At 39.4% G+C, this 22725-nt stretch overlaps 1 protein-coding gene across 1 annotated transcript in view; it reads right to left on the minus strand.

The window, feature by feature from the left end:
- The window catches only part of SLC9A9 (solute carrier family 9 member A9), a 218327-nt gene extending 195904 nt beyond the window's left edge, over positions 1 to 22423 (minus strand). The window contains exons 1-4 of the mRNA XM_076341008.1: positions 22144 to 22423; positions 12709 to 12911; positions 8606 to 8683; positions 7927 to 8003 (exon numbers count right to left, since the gene is read on the minus strand). Of these exons, the coding sequence (XP_076197123.1) occupies positions 7927 to 8003; positions 8606 to 8683; positions 12709 to 12911; positions 22144 to 22318 (533 nt within the window). The 5' untranslated portion in view covers positions 22319 to 22423. The remainder of the gene's footprint in view (positions 1 to 7926; positions 8004 to 8605; positions 8684 to 12708; positions 12912 to 22143) is intronic.
- Between the last annotated feature and the right edge of the window lie 302 nt (positions 22424 to 22725).

The raw sequence follows: 22725 nt of genomic DNA on the forward strand, positions 1-22725 counted from the left end.
CTATTAAGCTTCAGTCAGAAAGTAGTATAGAACACACCCATAACCTAACTAAATGTCCATCTAGCATTTGCCAAACTACCGAAATATCTATGAAAAAAAATAAGAATATCCTCAGAGTCGTGCAGTGCTCAGTAAATGTAACTACTGCATGCTGAACCTCTGAGGCGTGCGCTGCCGCATGCTTAATGAGAGAGGGAACCTCTGTCTTCTGAGAATATGTAAATATATCAGTATATCAATATATCAATATCAATAGTCCTGTCTCATGTTACTGTGAGGCCAGAGCAAGCTACTTGTTGTTGAGAAAAAGGTTGTAAAATAAACTAACTTTTCAGGAGGAAATGAATGCTACACACACACACAAAAAAAGTCACACTTTTTTTTTGTTTTGAAAGACTGTTTTCTACTAAAAAGGATTAATTGTTAATAGTCTGTTTAAATGGTGCGCCAGTGGAAGGAATTTGTCTCCTAACCTTTAGGAGTATGTTTGGATAGGTATACTGATGAGAGAACTACATCTTTGGCTGTATAGTTATGTCAGGATGCATCATACCCATGTAAACTGTGTAAAGAAAAGTTGAACATTTCTTGCTCCTGCTGCTTTTTAGCAACACTGTTATTAATTCAGCCCACCCCTTCCTCCTTCAGGAGGCACAAAGAGGGGCTGCTAAAAGTGTGCAGTTAAGAGTGAGGAAAAAACATTTTCACGTGATGATGGAATCTCGATACCACAGACATTTGAATGGAAAATGTCTACTTTGTTAGAAAGGATATGATGGAAAACCCAATCTCATGCCTTTTTTTTCCTCAAAAATATTTGGAGTGGTATTTGATATTTCTTGATATTTCTTTCTTTCTCTCTTATAAATTTATATTTTTATATGTGTGTGTGTGTATAGAAACAAAAAATTACTCAGGTTTTCAAACCATTTAAGATTCAGTTTTTGAAAGAAAGAATTTAGAAAATATTATATTATATTATATTATATCTCAGCTTTTAGTGATCATATGCAACAAGTGTTTGAATATTCATTTGTAGAATGCTGAGGAATGGCAAGGGAAAGGATTCTTGACTGCCTGTGAAAAACAAGTATGATGACTTATTCCTTACACTTTAAGTTAAATGTCAGAAGAGGCTTTGTCCAAACTGTTAGTCACTGCAGTTAAACACAGATGCACAAAGGAAATATTTTGATTCTATGTGTTTTTTTAATTAGAAGTTCACTTTTAAGCACTGATTACCATGAAACAATCCGATATGCTTATTCTAAAGCAAGCATCCATGCGCTCACAGACTTGTACTGGAATTAATCAGGCCAAACTAACCAACTTTGGCTCTAGTTGGAATATGGAGAAGTCCTACCTCTCCAGCCAGAGAAGGCTATGCAAACTGAGTAGCTAATATAAACACCTACATCTTTCCCCTTAAAACAGTGATGCTCTTGGAATGTGTGCTGGTTTTGGCTGGGATAGAGTTAATTTTCTTCACAGTAGCTGGTATGGGGCTGTGTTTTGGATTTGTGCTGGAAACAGTGCTGATAACACAGGGGTGTTTTCGTTACTGCTGAGCAGTGCTAACACACAGTCAAGGCCTTTTCTGCCTCTCACCCCACCCCATCAGCGAGCAGGCTGGGGGGGCACAAGAAGCTGGGAGGGGACACAGCCGGGACAGCTGACCCCAACTGACCCAAGGGATATTCCACACCATATGACGTCATGCTCAGCAGGTAAAGCTGGGGAAGAAGAAGGAAGGGGGGGACGTTCGGAGTGATGGCGTTTGTCTTCCCAAGTCACCGTTAGGCGTGATGGAGCCCTGCTTTCCTGGGGATGGCTGCACACCTGCCTGCCGATGGGAAGCAGTGAATGAATTCCTTGTTTTGCTTTGCTTGTGTGCGCGGCTTTTGCTTTACCTATTAAACTGCCTTTATCTCAACCCACGAGTTTTCTCACTTTTACCCTTATGATTCTCTCCCCCATCCCACCGGGGGGGGGGGGATTGAGTGAGTGGCTGGGTGGGGCTGAGTTGCTGGCTGGGGTTAAACCACGACAAATGACTCTTCCTACCACCAGTATTATCAGCTGTTTGTATTTTGTAACTTCAGTGTCTTGAAACTACAATTACTCTATTTTTTTCTGATCCAAACCCTATGTTTTATCTCAGCTTTATTCAAGCAAAATTCTCACTGCAGCCACAAAGGCAGATCAAATGGCCTAAGTTGTCTGCAAATACGTTTGCTATTTGAGTTGCACACTCAGAGAGCTTTTCATTCCAGTAAAATCAGGCCTTGCCAAATGTACTAGGCAGGCTGGAAAAATATGAGTAAATGACTGCAAACATGCTGCATTCTGAATATCTAAAATGTGGTTTTGGCATTGCAATTCGAGAGAACCCAAGTGAAACCGAATCAAAAAATCACAGATAAGGCCAACTTTATGAAGTCAGTGCTCCTGTGCATAGGCATCTTGGCCCCGGCTGGCACTGAGAATGCTGATCTAAGAATTAAAGATGATTTCAGGAGGGGAAAAAAAAATGCAAATCTTTCTACTTGCCCTGCCATTCAGTACCTCATATGTTGCTCTGATGGGTTGTTACCATAGTCTCAAGATTTTTCCAAACACTTGAGCACTCTTCCATTATCAAAACTGAAATACCTATCACAGGCATCAATTCTGGAAGATGCATCCTATCAGATAGCACAGTTTATTAAAAATAAAATCTAAGGGAAGAGAACACTATTCCTTGCAGAAGCTGAAGTTAGGCCCTTCTCCCTGCTTCTTCCTAAAAGGTAAAATAAAAACCAACAAAGGCAAGAGGGGACAGATGTTAATTTAATTTTTCAGCAGCCCAGTTTTCATGGGCTCACTGAGTAGCATCAGCTCAGTGCTGCTTCAATTTACAGTCAGTCATCAATACACAGCTAATATCCAGATAAATATTGCAAAGAAGGAATAACCCCATGGAACAGTCACACAGGAGCATGACCGGCTAGATAGCTACGTGCAGAAAACCCCTGAAGTCCTGGTGGATATCAAGTTGAACATGAGTCAGAAGTGAACTTCATAATTGCAGCTACGAAGACTAACTGCAAACCGGGTTGTGTTCATGGAAGTGTAGTGAGCAAGTCAAGAGAAGCGATTAGTCTCTTCTTGGCACTTGTGCGGTGGCATCTGGAATAATGTCTCCAGTTTTGGACCCCCAGTACGAGAAAGACTGATAGGAGACAATCCAGCGGAGAACCACCAAGATAATTAGGGCGCTGATAGGCATGATGTATGAGAAGAGACAAAGGGCTGAGTTATTTCAGCCTGGAGAAAAGCAGCTTATCTTTCTCTTGTAACTAGGAAGGGAGCTAACTGCTGTCTTCAACTAACAGGTGGTTATAGGGAAGATGAAGGCGCTTTCTGAGGGATGCATAGCGAAAGGGTGGGAGGCAATGGTTACAAGGTGAAGCAAGGGAAATTCCAATTGGATATACGGAAAAACAATCTTTGTAGTGAGTGTGGTTAAGACTAGAACAGGTTTCCCAGAGAGCCAGTGGAATTCGCATTCTTGAAGACATTCAAAACTCAGCTGGACAGGGCCCTGAGCAAGTGGATTTAAATTCAAAGCCAGTCATGCATTTATTAGGAGGTTGGACTGCAGACAGCCAGACATTGCTTCCAACCTAAATTATTCTCTGAGTCTGTGAAACTCAAGTAGTCTACGACAGCAAGAGACTGCCCACCCTGTATCGGAGAAGGCCTCAGAGAGACTTAACCTGTATGATTTTTCTTAGGAGTAAAACGCTGTCTCACTGATCGTCCCACACTATTCTTCAGGAGATGGGAAGCTGAAACCACTGGCAGAGAAAAGATCTGTTGAGAGACTGAATCTTATATGATCCAGATGCAGACCCAGAGTCAGCAGACTCTGTTCACCATGAAGGGGACAACTTCAGCAGTTCTGCAAAGTCGGTATGGCTTGGAGTGGGGGAATTTCTCCTTTCCCTCATGGGATCTCTCTGCATGGATCCTTGCTAGTCAGACTTGGTACAAAGGGTGCAATCTGGCCTAGCTGGGAGAGCTTGGGAATTGCTATAACTTGCGTGTGTGTTAAGTGGCTGAGGACAGTACTACAGCTAACATGGGCAGGCATTCCTTAGAGTAGTATTTAGTTGAAAGCAATTACGTTTCGGCACTGCCTTTACTAAAAAAAAAGCAATCCTTCTTACCCTTCCTTCCCTGCCCTCAGTGGGAATATCTGATTATAGCCTTTTCACTCAAATTCCACACAGTTCCTCTTTCTCGATGCCAGAAGACAACCTTTCATACAAAAGCAAAGATTTACAAAGAGGAGACAGGCACCATTGTATCAGTGTGTTCCATGGCAACTTTTTAGCACTCGAAGGGTTTGCACAATCCAAATGATGTTCCTGTTCTTTATTACTGATATTTCCCAGCTGTTTCTCATTTACAAAGAGAGGTCTGGTCCTTCCTTGTTATGGGCTGTGCCCTGTGACGACAGCGAGCCCCGCAGGAGGAGTTCACAATGGGGTGCTTTGTAATTCAGTCTGGCAGGAAGAGCACAGTCCCAATGAGGCTGCAGAGAGTCTAAGCCTGTGTATATTGACGTACTGTACATGTATATGTGTTGTGCCTATATAATAAAAAGTAAGCACATGTTTAATCATACCTATGCACAAGTATTTGTCTACAGCAATGCAATCTACAAGTACCTCTGTCCTTTCTTTTGCAACAGCTGTAGCTCTTCATCCCCTCTCTCTTAGGATGTGTTTTTCTTTTAGGACTTATTTTTAGTTCCCTTCAGTAAAGTTTTTATATCATCTTTCTTCTTCATGCTCTCATTATCTCATTCTTATCCTGACGTGTACATTATGCAAACGTGCTTCACATTCACACAAGCCCTATTCTGAATATATTTTCTGCCTTCTCTGCAATTATTTCAGTGGGAGTTGTGGGTTTGTATGGAACACGGTACAAGGCCCGGTGCTGCACAGTGCTTACTCTTCTACCTTAGGGTTTCCTTTGGATCTTTATCCCTGACTATGGGCTTGAACTTTGAATTGCTGGACCTAGTAGGAACTTTCTGTAGTAGATTCTATCTGCATTTATTCCGTTTCAGATAAAATAACATGGATACAGGAATGACAGTATTTGGAATGTAGGCTAAACTCAATATAATGTTTCTTTTAACAAGCTTATCAAAGCTGCTCTGACATTTTCCATTTGCAAAGGGCAATGACACATGTCGGAGCTCAGAAACCAAATGCATGTTGAAGAACATCACTGGGCTGGACAGCCCTACTGCTTTTCTGCAGCCTCACAGAGCCATTAGCAATTGGTTTACAGGAGAGAAATGTTCAATGGCTAAGACAAGTGAGAGGAAGCACAGGAAGAGTCCTAATGAGATCCATAACCACTGTTGCCTCAGTAATGTGCTAGCATTCAGCTCAAACTGTTATCAGGATGCAGATTTTTTACTGAATTTATAATTCCAACCTTAGGGATGCTTTTGGCCATATAAATGTATATTAAAAGAAGCAACTCCAAGAGCTGGGGTCTTACTGAGGTGTATATTACTGCAGATAAAGATGGGGGAAACATATGAGTGGTGCAGCTGTCCAAGCTGTGATCTTCATGGATCTATGATGCAGGCATTCACCCCCCGAAGTGACAGTGCTACGATACTGCTTTCATGTGGATAAATGCTTTCAGAGCTCTATCACAAGCTGTAGAACGTCACAAAGAAATTAATAGAGTGGTTTAAATGTAGGGACACCAAGCAACCAGGCAGGAAATTGTTCTGATTGTTTAATTATGTCATTTTGTGGAATCCCCATATATTCTGGGTCTTTACAACTCCATGCTTGTTCCCATTAGAAAAGAAGGATGCCCAAGATCCAGAGCTTTCCGCCTCACATCCTTCTCCAGAGGAGAACAAGCAATAGGAGAGGTCAGAGGATGATAAGGTGCCATCTCTCAAGGAAAGCAAAATTTCAGAAAGAAAAGCAGGAGTAAGCTTTTCCTTTCCAACAAATGAGCCACATGGCACAATGTCTCCTGGGTTACAGATTTGTGTCTGAAATCAAAGGTATCCTTTCTCCTTAGCTCATAGATCTTCAGCAGTTTCCCCTTCACATGAAGGGGAAACAGCCACATACAGAGCTTGCACTCCTTTGTGTTTCAGCACAGAAGGTGATCATACTTTGAATGTTGCTTTTCATTGTGGAGTCTAAAATTTCGTGACATTTGGAGTGACCATAGCTTGCAGAACATTTAATAGCCACAGTGCCTCAGGTACATTATGCTTACTAAGCTGCTTGATTATTAGGAATCTAGGATGTCAAGATAGATATGATGACATACCCATAAAAGAACAGTTTTAAAATCATTGAACTCTAAGTTATAGGACATTCATGTGTTTTACTATTATCAAAATGACATTAAAGGAGAAAGTTCCATCTCATAATAACGCCAGCAAGGAGCTTATACCTTGATGCAGCACATACAGACATCTTTATTTAAAGGTCCATTATAAAGAAAGGGAAAAGACAGAAATAAAAAATTAATTGTTTCTATAATTTGAAAGTGCTGTTCATAGGTACAGAATTTTGACCAGTTTTAAATTCAAGCACCCTCACAAAAACTGAAGCGTTTCCATAAATCTTTCCATATCATGCAGAGATTTAAACAGTACATTTCAGAGTTCTACAGCCCAGGACATCAAGTAAATCCTACAAGACGCAGTATGCTTCCTGTCTAAAACCTGCACGCCAGAAAGTCCATGACTTTTTCCCATTGTGACCCTGCACAATCCCAGCAAGATCAAGGCCTCTCAGCAAGACTTACTCACTTACATGCAGCACTGCTTCATCACCTCCACGGACCATACAGACTCAGCTAGCTCAGCTGTCTCTGCACCACTCCCTAGCTCCGAAATGCCATGGGATGCCTAATGATGCTAAGGTTAGACTGTGAACAGCACATTGCTTTTCTCAGTGAGGCTCTGTGCAGGCACCGATACCCACTCGCTGCAGAATCCAACTCTGTTCATTTGTTTTCACCTGCATCAGGAATTTTCCCAGAACACGAGAGCTGAAGTGTCTGTGTGGTATTCATAAGTATTGTGAAAACCATGCACTTTTGAGATCCAAAAGGATTTTTAAATGGTTTGTTTAATTTTGATTGAGCTAACCAAACAGACAAACAAAAGTGTCACATCATTCCACTCTGGAAATATATAATCCATTTCTGACTAGCAAATCTTTTCTTTAATTAGGCAAATTTTGAAACAAAATTAGAAACTTTTCACTAAGGAGGTATGGAAATAAAACAGGATTTTTTGCCCCTCTGCTTTTTTCCCTTCCTCTTTTTCTGCAGAAGCCATTTAGTCATATCCAGGCTAAATTCACACATAGTTCCAGACTGGGGCTTTTTGCATCATCTTCAACTAAAAAATTTCACTTAGCCTTTGAAATTACTCCAGTTATTTTACATATATGCCACTAGGTATCTGTTCCTGCCGCTTTTGAGATTTAAAGTGCTTCCTTTTCTGTTAGAGATCTGCTCTCCTCTAGAAGGAATTCTGGTGAGAAGCACGGAATTTCAATCGAGAGAATGGTTCTATTTCTCAGGACAGATGGTTAAAGCTACAGGGTTGTAGAAAGCAGTTCATGCTTACGTCAGCCACAGACCAGAAATGAGGGACGCAATTTCCTGAATGCCCTAGACAGCTCTTACTATCCAAGAGTTTTGCCTTTTCCATCTCGGCATTCCCTGATCAGGAATTACTTTATCTGTTACACAAGTTATGAAGTATATTGACCACGCAGGGTCTGCAATTCTTTTACAGTTTAGTTTTTAATTGAAAAAAATACCAAGCACTAATAATGACTTCAGCAATAATAGCAGAAGGCATTCACTTACCCTATGACAATGCAGGAGATGGCAGTTCCCAGAAAGGCGTAGGTTAAAATCGATCCCAAGTTACGAAAAAAATGTCTCTGGGGAGGAAAGTTTGGAAGAAAGTTCGTTGTAATACAGTCAATAAAAGAACATTCAGACCAAGCTGAAACACTGCATCTAGAAGTGCCATTTTTTATAACCCGTATCTCAAATATAAGATGAAACAATATAAGCCTCAGCAGTTATTTTGGAAAATACAATTTAAGATGATTCATTTTTTGCCTGGTGGAATGCCATCGAAATTCCCTCCTTTATGTATCCAGCCAAATGCTTCACGATCATAACAGAAGTTCACACCGAAAGTATCTGACGCAAACAGTATCATAACCCCATCCCTTGAACAAAGTCCTGATCATGTGGTATACAAAACACAGATGGGCTGCTGCCTACGTGCAGCGTCACCACATTCAAAGCGGTCTCTTCTGAAAACAGGAATGCCCAAGTGTTATAAACCGCACAGTCAAATCTTCGCACAGATGCAGAAAGGGAGCAGGATGAGGTCCACGCATCTTTCATTTTCTTCCATTCTTCCCATGCAATATAATTGTTAACTGACTCTTTTTTCTGTCACTGGCCTGTTGGATGTACAAAGTAGCAATCGCGTTCAGTCACTTTTGTAATGTAAGAAAGAGACACATACCTTCTTTAAACTATATCCCGCATGAAATATAATGGGTGGCAGCAAAATATTGAAGAAGATGGAAGGATCGAATGTCATCTGCCAGAAAGGACAAAAGAGAGGGTAAGGACAAATAAAGTAGCATTTAATTTGACAGGATAGGTTTTAATTGTAACTTCTTATCAGGATTAATCTCAGGATCAGCTTCAATGTCTGCAGGCCAGAATGTTATTCTGAGTTGTTTTCTTACAAGTATTAGTGTGTAGTTCCTTACTGCTTATATATGTAGAATACTACTTGAAAAGTATTCCTTAAAGAAGGAAATCAGTCATGCACTATTTTACAGGGAACACATACAAGCAGTGTTACCTGTGATAGTACGTATCTGCACTACCAGACATCCAACTTGATAGTCCCGTGGCCTAACTCCCGGTTCAGACACGGACTACCTGTTCAGTTTCAGGACAGACACACCATCAGTGTTGCGCCTCAATTCCCCACAAACAGAGTGGTGATAAAAGAAAAGACCCGCACTACCAAAGCCAACGCAATGTTTCCTTTGAAGCATATCTGTTTAGGCACAGACAGAGCTTGCTAATGTTGCTTAATGAACTGCTGGCTAACGTGTGCTTTCTTGAACTACTGCACGTGAAAACTGTGCGCTCTTTGACCACCTTCATTATTCACTTGAGTTAACCTAAAAGTGATCAAAAATATATTTTACCTCACACTTTCAGCAGGCAAGGAACATTCACATGGCTAGGTAATGTAGCTCAGATGCGACATAACTCATTAAACTGTAATTGTATAATCAGTTCTGCTAACCTGCCAACACAGGTTTCTATTGCTCTAAAGTTTCTCAGTAAATCTGCTGATTGCTTCTCTAGCATCATTTCCATTGTAACATGTCTCGTAAAATATAATCTGTCCAATCCAGTCAATCAGTTTTGGCCTGACTGCAACAAAACAAGCTCTAGACTCTTCACAGTAACTAGCAATTTCTAATTCCTAACAAAATGTAAGTTTAGCAAAGTACAAATTGTCCTTTATGGCAAAAGGACTGCCTACACAGACATGAAATTCACAAATGGCATAAAGCCTTTTCTTCCAGATTTTGATTTGAGGGTTTTGTGACGGCCTGAATTATTAGCAGCTCAACTAATTTACCGGTAACATCCTCATATGTGCTGACATCGTAAGTCATATTGTCATGGCAATGAAACTCCAATTTGCTTCTGATGACAGTTACCTATCTCTGCGTTACTGAAGATGCAACATATCACTGTGTTATGAAATCTGAGAGGCACAGACACTGAGGCAAAGGGGTTTCCTTATGTCCTCAATAAGCTAAGGACTAGGTTCAGCCATTCTGCAAAGACTAACTGGATTTTCTGCAAAGACATAGCTAAGGTGCTCTTCGCTTTCAGAACTGAAGGTATGCTGCGGGGTTAGTGTCTTGGTGGTTCCTCTTCCAAGCCACTGGCTGGCACAGCAGCAGACACCACTTTGTCCTCTGTTATGCAGTTTGTTACACTCAAATGCCTGTGTAAGGTCAGCCCTGTTCGTGTGAAACATACATTTTTGTTTCTACAACAGCCAGAAACAGTTTATAAAATACCCACTAAATTTTTTAATTTAATTTTAATGCTAGAATGAGGATGGTGTTAGGCAAGGCAAGAAGTTCTTATTGCAGCTGTTGTCGGTACACTGTTCATATTTGCCTTCAACTTCAGGCACAGAGAGAGACCAGGGACAATATTCAGTCACTGCACTTCATTACAAGTAGCTTTCAGTAAAACAGAAACCACAGAATTGCTGGAGAAAAAATATTGTAATAAGCCTGTGTACTGTTTACTGTTCTGTCAGCGGGCTATATTATACCAATACTTTTAAAGGAGACAGGATGTAATTAATGTAATGGTTTGCAGCTCCTTTGTTCAGATAAAGTGATATTTTAAGGCTGCAGTATTCTAGGTGAATTAGTTAGCTTCAAAAGAGTAAGACCTGCCTACAAAATTACTTCTGTCTTCTTACTAACAGATAGCTCCATTTGATAAACAGGAAGTGAGAGCTCAGCCTTTTTTTCCATTCCGCTTACTTTGAATTATAAAGTTGAAAAAAACTAGCTGGCAAATAATGTGCCGGCAACTTTAGCTATGCTGGTAACTTCACTGAAAACATGATAGAAAAAGGATTTTCTTCACTTATGAACTAACAGCCTCAAATGTTAATTTTGGAATTAACTCAGCAAATATATTAAAATATTTTTTCCATAGGCATCAGAAATCCTGGCTGCATGTTTTATTATTCAAAACTGTGTTCTAAAGGATACACGTTTGTAAGTCATGGCACAGTCTATTCTTTCTGATAAACGCACTTAGTAAACTCTTACACCGAGGTCAAAAGGGAATTACCGTTGTACAAAAACCAGAGCATGGTGTGATCGTGTTTTCTGTTTTTTATGTTCGTGCTTTTGCCAGTGAGGAAGGCTGCCAGGCATTGTTATTGTCTCCTAAATACTGGTGAACTCCTCCCTCTTTCCTTTTTTATTTATTTTCTTTTTAAGAGGGCATTTGCCAGATAATTTTAAAGAAAAAGGAGTGAAAATCCAGGCAGGCTGAGGCCTCTCCAGTAATATAAAGGAACCCACAGCTCACAGTTGAGACTTTTAAGAATCTTCCAGCAAAGTGAGACTATGGAAGGAAGATTGGGCATTCCCCTGTAAGGGCAACAGCAACTTCTGTGTGAGTTAGCGCTCCTCCTTCCTCATAACCCCAGTCAGCTGCAGTATACCAGGTTTGATGAAGATGTTCAAATGTAAGGGATTAGTACATGTGCCTCGGAAACTAAACACACACTTTGACTAAGACAAACCTCTTGCAACCAACTAGCAGGAAAAAGGATGAAGATTCAGCAAAATCTGACGAGTCTGACTGCCACAGTATTTTCCTGTCTCCACCCACCACAGCTCTAATAGTCCTTGACAGTCTGGTTCTTTCTGAGAATGGCAAGAGTCTGGCAGTGACGACAGACAGGCACACAATGGTGCTGCATCAGCAAGGAATTTGAGCAGATGGCAAGATCCTAATTCTGCTGAGTGTACATTCTAAGCATAACTTAAATGTTTTTACAATGATAACCACTATAGTACACAGGAACATGTATTACTGTGCTAGATAAACAGTAATACTTGGAAAAAAGCAAAATAATATATTGCAATATTGTAAAAAAACACTGGTAAGGGCTTAGAAGCTTCATGTGAATACGTGATGTCTTTGAGCATAAAATCCAGGTTTTAAAAAGTCCCTCTGCACTCATGAGTTCTTTAAATTGCTGTCATTTTTTAAGAAAGTGAACGTTACAAGAAGTCAATATTGCAAGGGGAGGGGGAAAGAACATGCTAACAAAATAAAGTATTTTAATTGTTATATACTGGAAAACAGAAAAGGCCATGACATTGTAGAAGACTGTAAACTTCCTCCCACACTTCCCTTTTTGCATCCAACCTCAGTTGCCACAATGCTGACTGCCCAAGCTTGGGGAGAGCCAGTGAAATCCCCGCTGAGGACCACTGCAGTAGCGAATGAATGGATGAGAACTCTGTAATGCGTTTAAGCGTTATAAAAAAACCCCAAACCCTTATCTGTGGAAGTTTACATATTTACAAGTTTGTATTTTGTAAAACGTTTAGAGTTTGTAGTTACCTCTGCTGTATACAGGGGTAAAACCTCCCTTGCGTTATGCTGCCAGAGCAAGTCACTTTTTAGACAGAGGACAAATAAAGATACGAGTGGGGTTTATAAAGTTTTGGTGGCGATGAATCCAAGGTAACAGCTGCACCTGCAAGTGAACTCAGTGTCCGCAGGAGGTGCGACTGTCATCTAAGGGTTCAGGCAGCTATTCTGCAAGCATACAGCCAGTTGTACACTAAATGATGGTCAGGTTTCTACCGCACCTTATTTCCTTTCCTGTCCTCCTTCCTCGCTTACCCTTCTCACCCTGAATTCAGAATAGCCTCTCTCTCTCTCTGTCACATTTTAGCTTGAAACTTGTTTTCCTTTCTCAAGGGTATAAATAAAAGAAATACCTTACACAGTTTAGAACAAAAATAAGATAGGTTTTACCTTTTGAAGCATTGCATTGCCCTGGTGACCATTGACATTGTGGTGGCTGATCTCTCTTTTGTATTGATATTCATAGACCTGATTAGTTATATTAATAAGTAGAGTGGATGGCCCAGATGTCAGCTTTTCACATTCATAAACAGTTCCACTTTCAACATCTGATGCTTTTGTTGCGTATCGTATAATTAATCCCATTACAAGGCCTGGAGAGTAAAAAGAAAAAACAAAACCAAAGAGATTCAGGTACTTTTAAGTATCTGATGCTACACAATTACCGATTTGAAGAAAAATTAACTCTGTTAAAGCTAGGACACCACTTTCTCAGTGTTTCCACCTTCACAGAGGTACACCTCACCCAACACTTCATGGATGACCATAAAATATTCTTCCAAAATGGTCATTTCATTAGAATACAGATGTTGGTTTGACATATGCTTAGCTGTACTCCTTGTGACCCAGTTGCTGGCATCATTCTGATATAGTTATTAACCGAGTTGCTCAACCACCGCATTTTCAATAGATATGTAGAGAAGGGGGGATGCCTACATAACTAATGTGCTGTACGGAGCATACGAAAATCAGCTGTGCTTCTGGCGATTTTACACCCTTCACTCATGGGGCCAAAACTCTGACGCGGTGTCCTCAGGCGCATTCTGCTTTCTGTAGAAGACCGTATTTCTGAGACTGTATAAACATGGCAAAATAAAAGCAGGAAGAAGGAAAGGAAGATTAAGACTGGGATTAATTGATTTGATTATCTACAATTAAGGACTGTTATCTAAGACAGACATTTTCGCTCCATTTACAGTTAACAGAGAGGAAAATGTACTTCTGCAATTGTTCTCTGGAAGGTGCGCTTCTTTCTGTTGGCTCTAGTAGGAGCTTGCATGATTACTTCAGGAGAGGTGACTAATATTTAGCTAGATAACATTACTGAGATTATTTCCACCCTCAGAGACTTGGATTTGGTTTCAAATTTAATTTCCATGCTTCTTTTATGCGTTATGTGCTTTAAGTCCCATGTATATGATGAACAGCTTTACAGTTACTAATTATGAACACATTCATAAAATGCTAAGAATACACAGCTTAAATATTGATGGAAGACATCTAAACATCTAGATAGATATACTTACTCATGAAAGAGAAGAAAGAAATTAAATTACAGGAAATAGCTGATAGGCATCTGAAAAATATGATGTTAAAGTTTAAGTTTTGTCCAGTAATCAGATGCCACGGTGATAAAAGTGATCATAAATGCCTAGAGAGAGAAATAGGATGTCTCCATTATTGTCACATTTTCCCGTAACAGAGACTCTCTGAACTGCAGATTTCTAGCACACACGTATGGCAAGTTTGTAGCTTCCTGGACTGATGCTACAACAGCTGTATTGCTTGTTTAGTATGCATATGCATACATGTTTTGTATCTATTGTTTGGTTTGGTATCTATGGTTGAATTCTTTAAATTCTTTAAATAAAGGATTTAGATAAGCAATAGAAAATCCCAAGGCCACTTTCTTAAGTTATACAGCATTTGTGCACTAAATCAGATAATAAATCTAGCTGTAGTAAAAGACAGAATTCTTCAAAATTTTGGGGGAAAGCATGTATGGGAAAAGGGAAGCAAGTGCTACTGTGAAATATGACTTCTACAGTGGTCAGCCCCAGATGTCCAAAATCATGAGTCGGAACCCAGGAAACCATTAATTAGTTAAAACAGTCAGGGTTTTCATCTTATTTTTATTAGATTTCCTCTAGAAGAACCACATACTTCATTTTCAAATTCAATTTCAAATACATTAAAAATTCAACTTCATTTGATGCTTGGACAAGACTTGATGTTTCCTTCTCATTCTCTGGAATAGAAAACTTTTCGTTTTTCCTTTACCATTTTTGTTCCTATCGCTCAATGTTTTAAACTACAGCCTCTGTTGCACTTCTGTTACCAGGTATTACACAGACTTAATCAGCTCAGGTAACAGAAATATTTTGCAGATGTCCACCAATGCCTGTGCAAGGACACTGGCAGAAAGGCTACTCAAGAACAGGAATATTTGGCAACGCAGTTTGCTAGAATCAGTATCAGGTCACAAGATGGAATAGGTTTCGAAAATAGTCAGGAAAAAGAAGTGTTTGGTTAGACGAACGTGCCTTTACAACCTGTTCACCCATCCCATCGTCTCCTCTTTCATTTCCCTTTTCTGTCCTTCTGCATTCTCTCTGTCCGCTTACCCAATTTCCCTGTACGTCCCTCACTGTCTTTCCCACACAATTCTGCTGTTGCCCAACTTCTTGTCGTGCTGCATTTCCTGGTCTCTAACACCTGTTCGTTTACGGCATCTGTCCTACTAACCCGCCTTTTTCTGGATAGTTTTACCTAGACCCTCACACTGTGTCTTCCAAAATTATGTAGGACAGTAATCTTTTTTTTCTACTAGCCTTGTTTGTGTTATACCGGCACCAATGAGCATCATGCTTATTTGTACAAGTAACAGTCTTCTTGCTGCATACAAAAGACGACTTTAAGGAAATAGCACTATTTTTAACTGAGAGCTCAAAAATAATGAATGAAGAGCTAAAAACATGAACGTGATTTTAAAAATAAGAATTTAAATCCTGCTATTCAGGGTTGTTCTTCTGATTTATTTTTTAGCCGTTGAAGTTTAACTGTTTCCATGGCTTGTACACATCATAACTTTCAGAATGACAACACGGAACTGCTCGAGGGAGATCAGTGGAGACTGGCTGACATTGCCTTTACAATCTCTGTTGTACAGCCAGGTGGACTACTGTGTCCTACATCATTTTGAGATTCCTAGTATATGTGTTGTATTGGCTAACATAGCATGTACTTTGAACCGAATTCTGTGTGATAGTTTTAAAAACGAAAATGGATGTTCTCTATTATAGTAATGCAATTGCATTGACTTGTTCAAGGGCAAGTTATTTCAGCCCGTAGTGTCAAGTTTAGACTAGGAGTAGAGGGCTGTTCTTATTCTGTATTCTGAGAAGCTATGTTATCTTCAGCTGTAGTCCCAAACTGCCTCTGTAGGAATTTTCTGGAATGGAAACAAATGCAAACTTTTAGATCCTAGTCCTGCAAGACAGCTCTTGAGTAGAAATAAATCCATTTGCAGAAAATGAATTTTTTTAAAATATGATAACAGTAACTGCAGAGAAATAAAGATCAACACTGACTGAGATTTACAACTGGAATTCAAGTTTGTCTTTTGGGTTTTCTTCTACCAGCTTTAGATCTTATCCTCTGACGGAGTCCAGGTCCGGATAATGTACAGAGCCACACAAATAATGAAATGATCATGAAAGAACAAGGAAACTGTGAGAGTATCCAACAGCATACACGTACTGGAGAAATTACATTAGAGAAGATTCTAACAATCAATATTCTCAGGGCACCAGTGGGGCTTTGAGGTCCTCGTAGCTCTCAAGGAAATTCTATAATGTATTAAATTTGAACAAAATGTGGACAGGATCCATAATGATGGATTGATTCAGAATATTCTCAAATGCTCTATGGAAGGTTCAGACAAAGACGATTGCTATCACTGGACTATATTGCAAGAGTCAATATAAGTGATGGGATTGTATTCTTGCTTCAGGAATAATAAATGTGCCAAAGACCCTGTATAAAACCCCCAGTGAATTAATCTGGGAAGAGGGTATTTAATATTTTAGTAGGTGTATCATTTATGGAATGCACTTTCTGCTTTAAATCATTATATAACATTTCTTTCATGATAGAATTCAGGAGCCCAGTCTATATTCTAATAGAAAGAATTCATTTTTAAATAGGTGTAAAATGTATTCTCCTTTTCACTAGTCCTCCTTCCAAACTGAAATCATGCTTTTGTAATGTATCTTCTGAAAAATTCTTTATAGTCCATTTAAAGAAAAAAAAAAAATTGGGAAATATCATTTGGATGTATCTACTATGAAAAAAGACTAATAATTTCTAATTTCCTTGCAATCGGTGTTTCGTGGCAGAATAATTAAACATGAAAATTTTCTCACAAAGTTCTATGGACTTTGGTATGTAAAAACATGTATGTAAAAACATACCTTCTGTGCAAATAGTTCTGATTTCATAGTGGCACGCACAGAAAGCCTGGCTTTACCATGTAAGTCTAGGAATTCGTCTGTTAAAACTCCCTGAAGATGAGTCAGGAATGATGCAGCATCCGTTACCTGACATCACAAGTAGGTATTATACTAAGGTACTGGTTAGCATGAATAAAAAAGTTTCACATAGTATTACGTCAGTTAAGGATGTAGGTATTTGTAAATGCAAACTCTTATGCAAGGCTAAACTTGAGTGTACTAACACAAAGTAGAGTACCTATCTTGTATTCTAGGAGTCCAAATCCAATTAGAAATGTTTTCATCTCAGCTTCCCCTTATTTAAGACATTTTCCTTCAAAAGTAGTACGAAGGCTTAATTTAATTCGTGTTCTAAGCACATTTATTTAAATGCAGGATTGGAACAGAAAAGGGTGTAACTAACGTTCCAGATTTCTTTAAAAAAGTCTCAATTGTTCTTTGAAGTAAGATCTTGCAGCCAAATCTCACTCTAACTAGAGCTCAGTCATGTTTCAACTGAAGGCAGTGCAGGATTTCCAACTTCTTCAGTGGAAGCAGGATAAAATCCTTAATCACAGATGAGAGCTTTGGAAGGGATTTCTTAAGTCACTCATGCCAAACTCCTGAGCTAAACAGGACTGTTCTTTCCCCAGGATTTTATCGAGTCAGCTGTTGAATGCCTTCCTTAATGACATTCAGGGATGCAGTTTTAGCCATTACTTGATTTTCCCAAATATTTCAGAATTTCTTCCAAATTTGTTTGCCTCAAGAATGCTATTCCTCTCTTCATCTGCCCGCTACAAAATGCCAGTTTCTGCCTTGATCATGATTTTCCCATGCTCTCCTCTGAATCTGGACAATCTCTCTTCATTATGAATGTTGTAGTCAGGAAGACCAAGAAGTACTCTTCATTATTTTATTGAGGGCTAGAGATTCCTCTTTCTGGGACTTGCTACGTCCATTGCTGCCTTTGAGAATTAGGGGTACTCAGAACAAACTCACAATCGGAAGGAAACTACAATTATTCCACACGAGAGGCATAATGGATTTAGGAGGTGTAAGAACCATATTGCCTAATCGTTAGACACCTCCACCAAAGCTGAATCAAGAACTCTGATATGTGCCTCGCTTCCAAACGTGGGATCCTCAGAAGAGGCTGAGGAAGGGCTCCTGTGAGTCAGCTTTCCCACTGCGCACCTCTCAGGAGCTAAACAATTGGAGGGACGGGGAAAAAAAAAAAAAGAGAGTGGTAGATCTCCACTCCCACCCCTCCAATGCCTCCAAACTTCAGGAAGCATCTCTAACCACTGCCACACGAAGCCATTTCTTGTGAGCGCTACAATGACTGTGTTCTGTCCATTCATCCTTTTTATGTTTTCCTTCCAGTCTGATCAACTAGTCCCACGGAGCACAACTTTGAAGGCAGGTACATCTTCGGTCAGCCTCACCTCCACCCTAATGGGTATCACGCGTTCCCCAGGGGAGACAGCTTTTCAAGCTGAGAACAATTTCAACCAACATTGCTAATTAACCTAGCAGATAAAAGGCACAGATTGTATCGGTGGTGGGTTTTTTTTTGTTTGTCTGTTAGTTTTGTTGTTAAAGTTTAATTCAGGCTGCCTACCTGCAGGAGTGCTTTAGCCTCTTATCAGAGGTAACTGGTGGCACTGGTTTGTAGCCCTGATACCTACATTATGGGGAGCATGAGAAATTTGGATGCTTACACTCAGTTTTTCATTGTGCTAGCTCTGGGCTATTCTCCCACTAATGTGGAAGGCCACAACTTATGTATTACGCAGGGAATTTGGCACCTAACATTTTATGACTGAGGTATCTAGAGATATCAGGCCCTGTAGGAGCTGGCTAATAGGCACTTAAGTCTTTTATTGGGTCTAGTACTAAGAGGCCATCTTCTGGGGTCTGGTGCTACGAGAGAGGCCACCTACTCTTATCTGAGAGAAATGGTGTTCAGTTTTCATTACTGCTTGTGTAGATAATCGATCATACTAATTCTGACTATGCTGTTGTATAGAAAACTGTGCTGATAATATATATAAAGGATGCTCTTCCCTTTCTGGGTGGCACAAAATTACTCCTTCATATTCACCTGCCTCCTTGATATAACAAAATCAGGAAGCCAGCTGAGTTTACTATTTGGGGTCTGTTTGTCAAACCAAGCTACAGTGTGCAGAGAAACTTGTTCTCTGAGATACTGGAAAACAAAAGCATGAATGAATAAGCAGGCAAGTCTGTATCCTTCTGCATTGTTTGTGAGCGATTTTTCAGTTTGGTGTGTCAAAACAAACAAAACAATTTGAGTGTTTAAATATTTTCAAGCTAAATGCTTCGAAATGTATATACATATAGATATGTACACATAATTTTTTTGTGAAATATTGTTGAATTAATTCTTGTGAATTAATTCTGGGTTATGCTAAATGCTCTTTTTTTCCTTTGCAACTGCAGAAAGATTTTTAATTTAAATATAGCTGTATTTAGTGTTGAACCATTGCTTTGATTAAAAAAAATTAATTAACACATCTCAGTTTTTGAAGTTTCTAAATGGACAGTTTTCCAGTATGGGCTTTTCTTTAGCTGGAACTATTCAGCCTAAAACTGCCTTTTCCTACAGAGCTTACGCAAAAAAAACCCCAAAACAACCCTTTTGTTTGTTCTATACTTTAAATAGAACTTTCTATCAGGCTGTTCCTAGTGTTTAATTTGTGGATGTTCAGCACTTTGCAGTAACTGTAAAACTTCTTCCTGTTTTTGTATGTCTGTGGGTTGTTTTTTTCCCCTGTCTTCCTCATATTTCACTCTCTCCATCCTTTCCACTGCTACGCCCCTAATGGCACACTGTCTTGATAAGGAATACAGACCCATCTATCATACCGTGGGACACAGTCTGCAAGTAAGTGGCCATATTCTTCTATCACTTGAAGCAAAATTATCGGTTTCTTCGGCTGCTATTCACATATCTAGCAAATAGCTCAATGGGCTGGAATAAAGCAAACTGTAGGCTAAAGACTTTTGGTTTGTACAGAACAGGTATAAACCAGAATTGTTCCGTTAATGAAGGCAAAAAATAAGCGAGGGCAGGATTTAGCTCACTGTCAGCGCTTGGTGCCATGAAGATTTTCTCCCGAAATTGCTGCCTGTTGATCTGACACCTCTATCATGACCTCTGAAATTCCACTTTCTTTTCATTATTGCTATTCCACAATGCTAAAGATACCTAAACCCATATCCAAAATTTCTAAGGATAAAAAGGACATCATCAGCTTTGTGGATCCTACGAATAAGCTTTTTTCCCCGTTTGAAGGTTGCCATAAATAATGCAAGAGTAAATAGATAGTTTATTTACAATCGTGAGGCATGTTTCCTTTGTTCACGAATGTTTTAATAATTCAGAAGCTCTGTCCTGCTGGAGCACTAATCTCTTAACTGATCAAAAGAGTGTCGTGAGCTGGTTGTCCTCATGATGTGCAGATTATGTTCTGGGCAGGCAGCAAAATAGAACCAGAAGCTAGATAAAACTCTAATTAAATACTGATTTATTTGTGCAATGTTGTATTCCCACATATTTCATTTCTATTTTGATAGACTTTTGTCTAAATCTTCAACAAATGTCATCAGGCGCACATGGGAAACAGCACAATAGCGTAAAGGAAGCTGCTATAGAAGAGTCACCCATGTAATTGGAAAAACGTCGTAATTTACAAGTTGATCACAATGAATATATTGCACAGTGTTTCATGGTTTTCCTTTTGAGAGGTGTTAATAGAAACGCAACACGCAAATGTATTCTCAGTGATGCTATGTAGCTTGTACCCCATAAAACTGTTAAACAACAATCTATTGATGTCTGACAATGAAAACCATTGCATTTAACTAAGTGTCGTGTGATGTCTCAACTGATTCAGTTGAAGTGTGTTTTCTATGTGTGACAGATTTCAAGATTAGAAAAAGGGCATATTATCAAATAAATACTTTTTCATAACTTTAAAATAAATGCAAGGCAGATGAGAATTAAGAGGTCCCACAGAGTTCCTCACCCAAGGTGTTAGGGGCTCAGTAACTGGCTTAATACAAGAGTTTCTTGTTTACTCGCTTTCCTTCAAAGTATCAAGTCACTTGTGAAGATCGTAAATGAGCCAAGAAGATGAAATAGCCTGGGTTCTTGACATTTCATACAGTTAATTTATCTAATGAAATAGTTTGAAAGGGATACAAGGAAGACTGTGATCTTCAGCTGCAGTCCTCCTATGGAACTGAGATCATCTTAAAATGCTTGATATAGAAAGAGCGAATGCAGCTTTTAGCTCAAAATGTAGAGGGTGGTTGCCTTTTCTGTTGCAGGCTTGCAGCTGAACCTCCAGAGAGTTTTTTGCATGCGGTGTGCCGTGATAAACAAATATTCTTCAGAATATGCAATCTTAACAAAACCAGTTTTGGGTATTACACTGCTAGAGTGTGTGATGTGCATAGAATGAGTCTGAGTCAAAACAGGCTGGCGTTTAGGGGCGTAATGACTGAGCTGTTGATTTATATCTTCCATTTTGACAGCGTTACCCTCCTATATGTGTTTTATGGTAACAGAAATGGCAGTCACACACTCTTCTCAAAGTGAAACAACAGTAAGAGAGAATGACGAGAGAAATCATTATACATGTAGGTGTATACCATTAAACTAGTGAGTACTTCTTATCAGTGGATAATGCAGAAAGTTCTACATGAAAGCGATTGATACACAATATTGCGAAACTTCATAAAAGAAGATTAGAACTGGACAGGCAAACTGAAATTACAGTACAATGACAGCATTCAGAGAAGACTTGAGAGAGGCATTCTTCATAGTCTGTTTTTTTCAAAGGCGTAGAGAAAGAACAAAAGAAAAATCTCAAGATCATTTAAACTTTATTAGGCAACATGGCTGTATCCACAAGGCTCCTTAGTCTAACACCTTCGAATGTTACACAAAACAAGCATGGAAAATAAGCAAATTAAATAATCTCTTTCACTGTGGGCGTTTCATTCTTTTGAAAACAGTAAACTCCCTAACTCCCCAAGTGTCATGCAGCGGCTGTCTGCCCGTAGAGGAACATAACGTGCACTTCGTGAGGATAACCAGCTCGTGATAGTCACTCCCTTAACAAGTCAGCCTCCAGCTACTTCATGAGAGATGCTGTTACGTTATTATTTTACTGTACAGTTATGGAGCCGATGACGTTTCATTCAGCACATTTTCTGAGCTTTGTCAGCACTTGAGATCAAGTGCCTGATCATAAATATGCAACTAGTCCCATGTTAAGCTGGCACTTGAATTTATACTCACCATAAAGCATAGCTCCTCCAGTTTCATGCAGAAAGCGGAATCGATGGTTTTTAAACAACCAAATTGTTAATATTGTAAGAATGAGCAGAAAGTTAAAGACTAGCAACTCCACAGCTCCCTGATGATAAAACCGATCTTCATCTTTCACTGACACATATTTCTTCAACTCCTCCATTTCATTCCCTTTATGGAAACTACGTGCAAAATAAAAGGAAAAAAAAAATCACAGGAAGGAAAGCGTTATCACCTTTGGTACAAAAAAGTCCAGATAGTACAGAAATTCACAGCAAGCACATCTGTTTCATTTGCAGCCTCAGGGTAAAGTGCCCCAGCTCAGAATTCGGCTGGATTCTAGTTACAGCTTCCTGTTTCTCTCTTAAAGCCGCCCCGTCTCATTTTTAATGTTACGGTTGCATCACTGGACTGCGCTTGCTCCAGCTGTAGGTGCACAAATCGCCTCCAAGGTTCAGGCTCTGTCAATTTCTAAAATTTTGTTGGAAAACTTAGTCTGTGTCCATAATGTTTGTTCCTGTAGTTTACAGCATAATCGCTATCCTAAAAATCGTATTTTGTCTTGATCGT

Source organism: Aptenodytes patagonicus, chromosome 6, assembly GCF_965638725.1.
Source record: "Aptenodytes patagonicus chromosome 6, bAptPat1.pri.cur, whole genome shotgun sequence".
Lineage (NCBI taxonomy): Eukaryota > Metazoa > Chordata > Aves > Sphenisciformes > Spheniscidae > Aptenodytes > Aptenodytes patagonicus.